The sequence below is a fragment of the Macrosteles quadrilineatus genome, unplaced genomic scaffold (assembly GCF_028750875.1).
Source record: "Macrosteles quadrilineatus isolate MER2022 unplaced genomic scaffold, UCM_ALF_1.0 Scaffold_1__1_contigs__length_201487025, whole genome shotgun sequence".
Taxonomy (NCBI): Eukaryota; Metazoa; Arthropoda; class Insecta; order Hemiptera; family Cicadellidae; genus Macrosteles; species Macrosteles quadrilineatus.
Genome location: NW_026542594.1, coordinates 166,769,016 through 166,781,630, shown reverse-complemented (window position 1 = coordinate 166,781,630; position 12,615 = coordinate 166,769,016). Strand labels below are relative to the sequence as shown.

At 32.3% G+C, this 12,615-nt stretch overlaps 1 protein-coding gene across 2 annotated transcripts in view; it reads left to right on the top strand.

Moving 5' to 3' along the window:
- The window catches only part of LOC128989212 (G protein-coupled receptor kinase 1), a 105,736-nt gene that overhangs the window by 2,816 nt on the left and 90,305 nt on the right, over positions 1-12,615 (top strand). For both annotated transcript variants that reach the window (XM_054411095.1, XM_054411087.1), the window contains exons 2-3: positions 834-910; positions 10,157-10,230. In XM_054411095.1, the coding sequence (XP_054267070.1) occupies positions 834-910; positions 10,157-10,230 (151 nt within the window). The remainder of the gene's footprint in view (positions 1-833; positions 911-10,156; positions 10,231-12,615) is intronic.

Genomic DNA, 12,615 nt, shown 5'->3' with positions numbered 1-12,615 from the left:
GTCGAGTTCCGAGAAGGTTCCTAATCCGCTGGGTCTCATAGCCAAACAAACGGACTATAGTATGTTAGCTTAGAACAGTTTCATTTCTTAATCCAGAAGTTACTGTAGGCCTATACAGGCCTATTTGAGCCTAAACAAGATCAGTTGTCAATTTGTAACCAGATATTATTTAGAAGGAATATGGATCGTAAAGGAAAACTAAAATATCGACAATAATGAATGTTCCCAGGACAGGAAAGTAGGCTACCACTTTGCTTTAGCCAAGACCATTTATTAAAAGCCCAATTATTAGAAAAGCTGCGTTAAGTTTTGATCCACCACAAACCTACAGAGTTTTCTGGGGATCAAGTTATTATCCGGTGAATGGTGAACGGTGACTGGTGACCTATTATCAATAGGCAAGCACTAAGAACCAACCAATCATTGAGTCAGCTTTATTAAATCGCATGTGATTGCTTTCAAACTTGTGTTGCTTTAAATCAATCATTGTCTCTTCTTGCTTACCTATTAAAGCAAAAGACCAAAGAAATAACAAAGGCTTTGTGATTCTTATTCTGTCTTATATTAAGTCAAGTTTTACTTTAGGCTATTCAAACGTTTAGCTCACTAAAAATTTATTGCCTATTCAGGCCTACTTATTTGTTTGGTTTAGAATTATTTGAGCATATACTCCTCTCCAGTTCCATATGGTTAAGATGGGGTTCCTACCCAATTGTGTTAGGCCTACCTAGATACGTCCAATGTATGCTGAAGTCTCCAAATGAACATGAGAGTGGTTTTTGTCTGATTAGTATGCTAATTGGACTAATATTGTTTCCAATTCTTTGTTTCAGTGTTCGGAGTGTGATGCACAAGTACCTTGAAAAGAAAAACGAAGTGAATTTTGATAAAATATTCAACCAAGTCTTAGGTGAGTTAAAATTATTCTGTTCATTTACAAATAGTTCATAGTAATGATAGGTCATAATACTTGTCATAATAATATAGTAAATATAGGCCTAGGTCATATATACTTCAACTTATTTTGGTAGACCTACTAGTTGACTACATAAGCTATATTTGCAATAAAAACTTGTAAATATTATGAAACCATTTTGATTAACCAATAGGCCTATAATATTAATTTAATATATATAATTAATATATTATATATTAATATTTAATATATTATTAATTTTGTACGGTATATTAATTTATCTGAAACAAGTCAAAACTTCAATCCAAACTATTTAAGAGAACAAATGGATAACCAACCCATATTTAATTAAATTTGTTTATGATCTGTGCTACTAACTCACAATAATAAATTAAATCTAGAGATAGAACACTACCTTTAGAGAACATCTGGATAGTGAAAGTGGAATATTAAAAGCATCTCCAAGTAAATAGAAACAGAAATAGTATTTCGGTTGTACATTATTAGCTCCCTAGATGCCAAAACTGGCATTAGGAGTAAATCCAGCAATATCTGCGTTATTGACAGGTCTGTTTATTAAGATCTAATTAAGACCAATAATAGGCTCGGACAGTACCTGTAAACTTATGGTTAAAATTATTTTTTTTATTATAAATCAAAAGTATCTCTAGATATTCCTAATAAGGTAATTCTGAATTGACTTATTAAGGTTGTTTGGTCGAAAATAAGATTTCAGATTTTTGTTATTGTTCAATTATACAAAAAATTAGAGACACAGATATATAATATATATTTATTTTTAGGTGTGTTGAATATTAAGGGAGATATAGAGCTTGAAAGTAGTAAATTTGTAATATTTATAATATTTTATAATATTTATAAGGGTTTTGTGATTCTCACCAAAATTGGCGTTCAGGCGTGAAAAAAATAAGATAATAATCACTAGCTATTTAAAATAAATTTTTTTTAACCTTTTAAAATTTATTTTTATTTTTATAACATTTAAAAAATATTTATCATTTTTTAATAGTTTAAAAAATAGCTGTTTGTCTTTGGGTTGAATTCATCTATATGTAGGATTTTTTTAGATGCAATATATTTACTCGTTTGGGCTGTGAATTCGTGACACCTTAGATGCCTTGCGCTGGCAGCGCATTACTCGTTGGGAGTGTGTACACTCTCGCCGCGGAGCTATAAAATACATTAACACTATATGTAATTATTAACATCATGTAACATTAAGAGAATAAATGTATAGTTGTATTCCCGGCGTGAGTATACACACTCCCAACGAGTAGTGCGCTGCCAGCGCAAGGCATCAGGTACGAATTCACAGCCCAAACGAGTAAACATATCGGATTTACAAAAATCCTACATATAGATGAATTTTACCCAAAGACAAACAGCTGTTTTTAAAATTAATAATTTTTTTATTTTATTTTATAAAAAAAACAAAACTTACAAAATTTTAATTTTAAATAGTAAGTGATTATTATCTTATTATTTCACACCTGAACGCCAATTTTGGTGAGAGTCGCATTACCCATACCACCCCCTGTGAATTGGTACTAAAATATGACAAATTTACTAGCCTACTTTCAAGCTCCATATCTCCCTTAATATTCAACATAAAAAAATGTTTCTTATATTTTGTGTCTCTAATTTTTTGTATAATTGAACATTTGAACAATAACAAAAAATCCGAGATATTAAGGTTACCAAACACCCTTAACCATTCTCATGTGTAAAAAGCTTTTTGTGAGTCATGTGAATATCAACACTGTGGAAGTATTGGAGGAATTGGCTTCCTTTACTTGTATTCCAAGTTTACCATTTAAACAACATAATGATGCCCTCGGAGGCTAATTGATGAAATTTGGGGTACATGTTTTAACGCTTCTAGCAATTTTGTGAACCAGCACGATCGGTCTATGGAAATGGGGAGTTTTATGTTAAAAATGGGGGTTTTCCATTTTTCATCCTCAGTAGGGCCTACATATATAAGAAAGTTAGCCTACTGTAAAGTATACCAGTGTAGTATTTTTAAACATGCATTAGTGCCATTTCAACACCATTTAAACTCCTTACCTAAATTTAAAACACCGCCGTTGCAGCAAACTTGCGGACTAAGCGAATTTCCATTACCTGGCTATATTTCCACTAAAATATTCCCTTAAAATTTTCAGATAAATTTCCTATTTAAATAACACTAGGTGAAACACGTCGAAATTGACGGTTTACTTTCAAGGCTTATGCTAATAATTCATCTAACTGCAATATATAGAATGAAATCATCAAGATTTTGAACGTTTTGCTCTGTTTAATGAGTAATAAATAAATGTAAAAACAATGATGACTATTATTAACGGACAGACACATACACACATAAAGGCCTTAGTAAATAAGGATTTGAAAGGATATTCCCTATGAAAAATTCACTAAAAATATCAAACTAAGCGGTAAGATTGTTTTATTCTAAAATAAATTAATGTAGCCTATGTGTAATTATTTCATGCAGTGGGTTTAAAGAACCACATTATTCTGTTCAGTGTCCTCTTCCTGTTGTGAAGCATGAGTAGCAGCTAGTAGGGATGGATCTGATAATTTTAGGAAATATCCATTAGGTGTATTGATGATTAAAGCTCTGCTAATAATTAGAACTAGTGGCCTGTAGGGGCCATAGCCCCTAATTTAGACTAAAATAAAAACCATATATAAAAAGACAATTATTCGAAATATGTTTTTAAAATTATCGATTTTATGTTACTTAATTAACAGTGTTTCTTGTTTTATATCTTGGGTTTCCTTCCGTTGGAGTCGTATATTAGTTGCTTCTGATGTGTCAATGAAATACAATTGTAAAATAATGATTAAATCAATAACACAACATATTAACAAAAGGAAACGTACACGGTTTGGCCTGAGCCCGGAGAACGACGAATCTGAGCTGAAATCATACAGCCAAACATTGCACATCTTTTCTAGTTTAAAACTGAAGATTTGTTTTGTAATCTTACGATTTCTGTTATATTTTCCATTTTGAGAACAAATGAACAGGTTAAAATTATTATTATTATGAAGGAAACTCTCCATATCGCGGTAGTTAACCAGAAGAAATATATCTATGAATTTGTCCCTGAATTCTAAGACATTAAGGCCCATTTTCCGGAATCTCTTTTTGTGTAGCGGAAAGCGATGCAAAAGCCATTGCACTGTTGTATAGCCTTATGTTTTTTTATGAAGTTCGAATCATGTAAAAACAGTTATTTTAGTTCGTCATTTACTTGTGGTTGTGGCATGTCCATTGTGGAAACATGCGTTGAAATGTCCATTTGTGGCCTCCTCTGCGAAGTGAACTGCGCCACAATGCATGCAAGTGCTTTAAGAGGACCTAGATTGTGAGAAACAACACTCAACTCATTTTCCAGCGTTCTTCTAACACAGGTTGTAAAACAGCTTCTGGATTTCTTTCACAGTTAGGCCCTGCATGACGTTCTCTTTTGCATTTCTTAAATCTGTTGAAATCCTGGACACTCTTCCACGTCTTGCAGGTCTTCCCCTACCCTGTCTAGTTACTTCACTCATTATAAAAACGGAAAACAAAAAAATAAACACAATTCATTTTAAAACATTATTTACCAACATTGACTTTCGGAATAAATGTAAACATTGCAAATAAATAAGTAACAGCTGATAGAATGCAGACGTTTTTCAGTCCCCATGAATTTCTTATGGTGGATATTTTACGTTATATCTCGTTTTCTGGTATGTTTATGGGAATTCTGCTATTTTTCCCGAGTCCCTGGGGTCAATACCTTTAATTTAAGACCCCTCCCAATTTTCTGCGACTTACCAGACGTCCACAATTTTCTGGTAAAAATTTGGTCTTACAGAATTATATATATAGATAGGGTTCATCAGTTTTTGCCTACAATTATTTAGATTTTCACAAGTTATAGTATTTTGAAATTTTACTGATACAAAAAATAATTGTCATTAGAGACAATTTTGGAAATCACCGTTAAAAGTACTGCTGCCAAACAAGCCCTACACATTAGGCTGGCTATTCCCAAAAGTCATGAATCTAATTGAATTTTTTCGGTTGAAATGAGACGATGACAAATGAGTGGCGCTGAAGGAAGGCAGTTTCTCAAGATAATAGCTCCGTCATCGCGCCAAACATGGAAACCTGCCCCAACAAACCAGACGGCAGTGACAGACGCGGGTCTGTGTGATAAAATGTATTTGAGAGTTTGATAAGCTGCTGAAAATTAGGTGATTTTAAGATCTTTTTTTGTTGGTGAAACAATTTAAATTTTTAAATCAGAGATATTTTTAATTTGGTATGAAAAAACAGTATCAGTAAACTAACACATACATTCTCCCCTTGGTTTGACATTAAATTTTGAAATCCTTTAATAAGAAAAAAGTTATAATGGGTAAATAAACGGATAGAGTAACTACCCTATGCATTTTTATGGAGAAAATCACAAGTAGTTGCAATCACTTTTGAACTGTAGGTAATCTTAGCCTTGAAGGTTATGTGATTTTTTAGAGTTGAAGACAAAAACATACCACTATATTTTAAACAAAATCGTTTTGTAGTTATGATTTTTCTGTTATTTCATAATAGGCCTAGTATAAAAACTATCCGTTTTTGAAAACTAGAATGATTGCCTTTCAATAATGTAATTAATGTCCAGCCGCAGCTAATTTTTATATGGTCTAATGCCTCTTATTGATCTTATTACTATCAAAGTTCTGTAGTTCATTTTGTTTAAGCTCATAGTACTGGGTGGTCCATAATAACAGCTAAAATTTAAAATAGGGTTTTATCTGTTGTTAATTCAGTTAGACAGCTGATTTTTGCAACAGTTAAAATCCCAGCAGATAGCATTTTGGTTTAAATGGAGCAGTGGACTGTTCAACGCCGGGCTTTCACTGTCGAAGCTTTTTTTTAAATACCGGTAACTGAGTCCATGATTACTACTACGCAATAGCTATTTAGCAATAACTCACACATTCATCTCAATGATGAGGTTCCTCATGCAATAACTATTAATGGTTTAGCTATGTAAATATTTCTTTGAGTTTTATTCAAAACTGTAATTGTTGTTTTACACAGCGTACTTTTTTTTATTAGCAAATTTCCCATATAGGGAATAAGCTATTACCGTAGTACTCGTGGTAAGACCTGGAACCAGGACCGATGTAATTTTTTGTTTTGAGGTCCCTAGAGGCCAAAAACACCATCCGTCAAATTCATATATATATATATGTGTGTGTCCGTTAGCGCGATAACTCAAACAAAAATGATCCGGTTTTGATGAAATTTGGTGCAAACGTGTAAACCTACGTTTATTTGAATGAGTTCGCGAACCACCATAATCGGACCATGGGAAGACCTGGGGTTTATGGGGGGTTTTATGGGGTACAAATGGGGTTTTCCCATTTTTGACCCTAAAAACAAAAAAATTTGCAATTTCTTTTTAAACCGTTTTGTAGAGCTTAAAAAAGAAATAATTTTGTAAATTGAAGCGCTGTTGTATGTCTAACGGTCACGGAGAAAAATCAAAAATAGTGTAATTTAAAATTCCCATGTTATTCTTATGGAGAAAATGAAAACTGTTGTAGTTTACTTGTTTATGGTTATATATTGATAAATTTGGAATTTTTTTTTCATCCTATAGCCTACTATTGATGTAGGGACAAAAAACACTTTTTACCTTCCCCGTAGCAGCAAACCTAAGCACTAGTTTAATCTAATCTTATTTAAATTAGAAATATAGGCCTATGTCTTATTTATGTAAATATTTTAAATAGGCTATGTAATCAGACAAGTTGAAATTTGCTTAGTCTGCAGGTTTGCTGCGGCGGGGGTACTATTACTTTACACCTACAAAACAAACATTGCATAGATGTCACACATTTTTTTTCTAAAAAAGTTGAATAGTTTGAACAATTGAATTAATAATTACAAAAAATGCTATTAATAATTAATAACATTTTATAGTTCCTTAATTATTAAGGAACCATTCAATGCAAAAATCATCTCTCTAACCAATGAATTAGCTGAGCTGTCACAAAACAAATTGTTAGCAGTTCTTTTGGACCACCCGGTATGCACATTTAATCAAAAATAAGAGCATTCACAACTATTCAAAGCCCAACATTCTAAGCTATTCTTTCAGTTTTATATGAAAAAAATTGGTGTATTAGAAGGAAAACATTTTATAATCATACATCCTGTTTCTGGTGCTTAGTCTAGTTTTTTTACAGAGGTTACATAGCCACTTGTGCTCATCATTCATCCAAGAGAGTAAGTAGCCATGCGTCAAGTCTTTCCAGATTCATCTTTTCTTATAAGTTTATTTTAATTTAAAAGCATTGAGTATATCGATAGGTACCTATACAATTTTTTTTATGCTTATACATGAAACCTATTGTTAGTTTAAAATTAAAATTTTTTAACCAATAAATAGAATTTAAATATAAATATAAACGAGGTGATAGCCCGTCCTACGTACGGGAGTAGTCAGTTAAAACTGTGTATAATTCAGAACAGCTAGCTTACACGTATACAGACAAATTTTATTGCAGCCTACAGTAGAAAGAGTATTTATCAATTGAGAAGTGTATAGGCCTAGTCAACGATATCACCTTCCAATTCCATCGCATACCTGCCTCTTCCATAATCAATATCACCACAATACAATTACTCATACTAGACACAATTTCCAGTAGGTAGGTCTGAATTGAAACTCCCTAAAATAAAACTAAAATATCAAATAAAATTCACATTACACATAATTATAACGTTGGTGTCCTGACATCATTAAACGAATCGTCCACACACATCCTTTATGTCGATTTCACTGCATCAATTAATTGCTAAATAAATCAGAAAAGTAAACACAACAACATATTAGTTTGTTTTGTAAACATCTGATTCAAAAATAAAATAATATTCATTTGAACAAAAGAACTGGTCACATTTTGAAGGAATCTAAAAAGGAAAAAAAGCTAGTTTTAAAGCTAATGACGTAATTAATTGCCTATTGATAATCAAACCACCCTCATTGAATCAATGTACATCGTAATTCCCCATATTCATTTATTTCAACTATACAATATTCAGCGCCTACAAACGTAACCACAACGGGTCTGTATTTTTATGAATAGGCTTATTTAAATTGTAATTCTAATTCTAATATTTGGTAATTCTAACATATTGGTAATTCTTGAAATCTTGAATCTTAAAAAAAAACTTGACGAATCTTGAATCTAATTACTTGGGCCTATAAATCCAAATATACTTTGTAAAAGGTTATACTATGATATAAGAAGTGCGTGGAACACATTTGATTATAGTATTCACTATTCATAAGTAGTTGATTTTAGACCTTCCCATGTACGTTTTATATCTGGATTGTAAACTGCAGAAAACAATATTTTAATCCAGAGATAGTAGTACAGTAGCTGGCAAGGACTGGACTTTGTTGATCTGTTTCATACTGGTCAACTTAGGTAGCTGAAACTGCCTAGTGAAAATTCAAGTGGGGACAGGTCCTGGATAAGTCATATGACTATTGTGCCTTGAAGTAGAAAATTGCCCTTCAGTGCATTAGGATTGCCAGATCTACAACACCAATGAAGCAGCTGGCAGCGCAAACTTGGGTGTAAAACCTTTTGGTTTATGACGACAGAACAAATGTGTTTAGTTTGTTCATCTGATCTAACTAGTTTGTGTAGACCTGTGTAGGAGGTTTAATACTGTAATTGTATACTGAAACAGACTAGTGATATCTTAAATTACATTGTTGGTAACTGGTAGGCATACCTTATGCTTAACGCTAATGAGTGCATAAAAAATTACCTAAAACTCTTTTAACCAACACGCATTTTAAAAGAGTGACTATACTAACGAACTTTTAATAGCTTTACAGCAATAAAGTTTAATAGAAGGTTCCATTCTATCATTTACAAGTACACTTGGTATATTGCTTGGATGAAAGTAAAGATTTTTTGTTTTTATTTCCCTACAGTACAAACAACCTTCTCACCATCCCCTATTTTTCTAAACACGTCCCAGAATCTTTCAATTCTTTTGTTGAAATTTGATAGAAATTAAGTATTGACGATTAGGTCAGCAGTGATGGTAGTGACTGTTACTTATGTCATACGATGATCAATCGACATTTAGACCATCATTCAACGTCGGTCAACTATTGAGGTCATAAGCAAACAAACCGATTGTCCCTGACAACGATTTGGCCCCACTTACACTTGCACTACATTCAGACAGCAAAGTACATCGTACACTTTGCAAATGTTTAGTGTGAGTCATAAATGCAGCTAAATGTAGTCAGTAACTTAGTTCATCGACACAAATACCCCTGCCGCAGCAATCCTAAAGACCAAGCGAATTTCCATTAGCATGATTGAATGTTAAATCTCTTTCTCTTTTCAAATCCAAAATTCATAGCTGGCTTGTAGCAAATCCTTTCTATTCAGTCAAAGACTTTTTGAAACATAAAATTACAATGGAATGATTCACACTGTAAGTTAGGAATATTCAATCTTTGTTAGCTATAGATATAACATACTTGTTGATGTTGATATTCTGTTTAATGTAATTTGACAATGCCTATTCCTGTTTACAACCTGGTCAATGGCAATAAACTTTCTTATTCTTATTCTTATTCTTAAACTAAGTATCTCCTGAAACATACTACAAACAAAAACAAACTACAACAGTTTAATTATTCTCCATAAAAATAACATTCGGATTTTAAATTGAAATTTTTTTTGAATTTTCTACAAAACCGTATATTTAAGTGTTCAGTGTTAGTGTTAGTGTTTAGTATACAAATTCTGATTTTTAAGACATAACATTTTATTGTAGGTCTAAATGCTATGTAAATGTGTTTAGATACTATAAAGTTTATTCTTAAAATGTTGGTTTTTATGAATAACATTACTTTAGATCCAGTTTTAACCATTATTTTGATTTCAGGAGAAAATTTTACCTAGATTTCATACTCCACAACCTTGTTTAAGAAATTTCTGACATTGTTACGTTACAGGCAGGAGGAGACTTGCGTTTTGTAGCATCACAGGAGGGAAGGGTTGGGTTAAAAAATTACAAAAATCCAATAAAATTATGTAACATATGAACGGCTTATTAACTTCTTGCACTGATTATGGTAACTGTTCTTTTGATACCTTGTTTTTTTTCAGGTTACCTCCTTTTTAAAGACTTCTGTGAAAACGTGTCAGAGGAGCCAGTACCTCAGCTTAGGTTCTACGAACAAGTAAGCAACTCAAACAGTCTTTTTGTTGTATAGTTTTATAGGCTAATCAAAACTTAGTTACGGTACTAAAAATATCTATGCTGTGCCAGATCTCATACAATTCCGACATCGTTCACCAGTGTAAAAATGATAATAAACAAAACTAAAAGAATTGTCGTCATAATTCAGCAAAAACGGCTGTTCTCATTACATGTGTTGTGAAAATAAAGTAGCCCTTGAATAAAAATCAGATGTATCGAAAGTTGGCATTGATTGTTTTTTAATTGGCTCTAGCTCATTCCTACATTCTTTTTGACTGGATTCTAATTCGTTCACTTTGAATCTTAAAAGATGGATGAGACGGGGAACAAGGTTATCTCACTTACAGCGTATCAAATCCTAGAAATTTTACAAGAAACTGTAAGAGAATAGCTTTCAGACAAAACTCCCACACAGCCATCTACTGGGACGGGTGGCGTCGTCCTGTAATCCAGCTACTTGGAGGTCACGAATTGTGGATATTTATAGGCATGCACTGTGGATGCGATACTCCCTGGTGTGGATTAACGTCCGCACGGGTGAGTACTACGACTATCCGCAGCATCCTGATAATTAGACCAATTCGTATATACCAAGGAAAAATGTGGTTCGGATTCCACTATAAACTGTAGGTCCCTTAGTTGCCATTAGCTGTATGGGCTAAAATTAACAGCTGTGTCTAAGGAATACGTCGGCCTTAGTCACTAACAAGACTACAAGATCGCGCCACTCATCATACACTCATCTCCATTCAAACTTGGCTTAAAATAAGTACCTACTTTGTATGGTCGCCATTTCAAAGAAAAGTATAAGTATAAGTACTGTATGAATAAATGTATTGTCAAAAAAAATAATTCCTTTTCTGTAACTAGCTTATTGGATTTTTATTAATCTATTAGCCTAACAGTGGTTGTTTTTATTATGATATTTTTAATTGTGTGTCAGCAACATTTTAAAATTTTCCACTACACGCTACGTCTGAAATATTTTATTCCAGCAAAAAGTATATGTAATATAGGCAAGGAAGTATATGTAAGATAACCGTCTTAATAGACATTTCTATCAAAATGAATTGCTTAGTCTTCTTCATAGTTTGGCGACAAACAATAAACATAAAACATTTTACAATGTAAAGTCAGAGTTACAAGCGATCACATGCAAACAAAAGTGAACATTGCGTTTAGAGATCAATATAGAATCCAGCCTCAAGAATGCTATGTGGTCTGCTATTCCCATCAGAATCAGACATTGTACAGAATAGCTTTCAGACAAAACTCCCACACAGCCATCTGGCTTTTGATTCACTTTTGTCTATTGAGTAAAAGCCATAGTGTTAACAAACAATCTGACCAAATACTTTTACAATAAAAAAATTAATACGGTATTGTAGACTTACAGATTGTAAATAAATCATCTAAGTTGATGATGATTTAAACTCTATATTACAGTATTGAAATTATAGAGTAATAAATCGTTAAAATTTGATTTGGTTTACCTTTGTGGCAACTTGCACATAAATATCTTCGCATCTTGTTGCCAGCTTAGGTGTTTACTAAGGGCCAATATAAGGAGTTTTTTTTTGTTTTCTTCATATTGATGTGATGGTGTCTGTATGGGTTCAATGTTAAATGTTACTTATTACAAATCAGATATAAGACAATATTTTCCTGAAGAATAGACAGCTGCCATCAAAATCATGTAGTAATTTAATGACAACTCTATGGGATGTTTTTGGAACGAAATTAATCTTTTATACTTACACAAACCAATATTTTACAAGAAAAATAATTGTTCTTTTAGTTGTCAGGTTTTTTTGAGTTTTATGTTTAAGAAATTAACTTTTTATGTGACAAAAATCATACATCCATCAAAGTTTGTTAGACTATATTTTTTAATTTTTTGAAATTTCTGTGAACTTGTTCAACTAAAGATTTTTAAGTTCTCATTTATATGAAAATTAGGTAGCTAGTTATACTGCTTGATGAGCTAGAAGGAATAAAAGAGCGACTTTACTGTTTACTTAAAAGGTTATGAAAATTTAATAAGTTTTAAATGAGTTGGAAGAGTGAAAGCAGGGAAGTATGCACAAGTGAGTTCTTTTAACCTGTATTTCATTCATGAGTATCGTAAAAATACTGATTCCCTGTAACATAATTATTTAACCTCAAACTGTTTTGTTAGTTTAAAATAACGCCAAGTTATTGATATTTAGAATACATTTTTCTAGCAGCTTATAAAAATTAAGGCTTACACTACACTACAGACCAGTTTTTTTTTATTTTGTGTGTTTCTATTCCCTAACTCGTATTTTTATGTTTTATACAGTTTTCACTTTTTGTAAGGGAATGGACCCAACCCAGTCTTGTT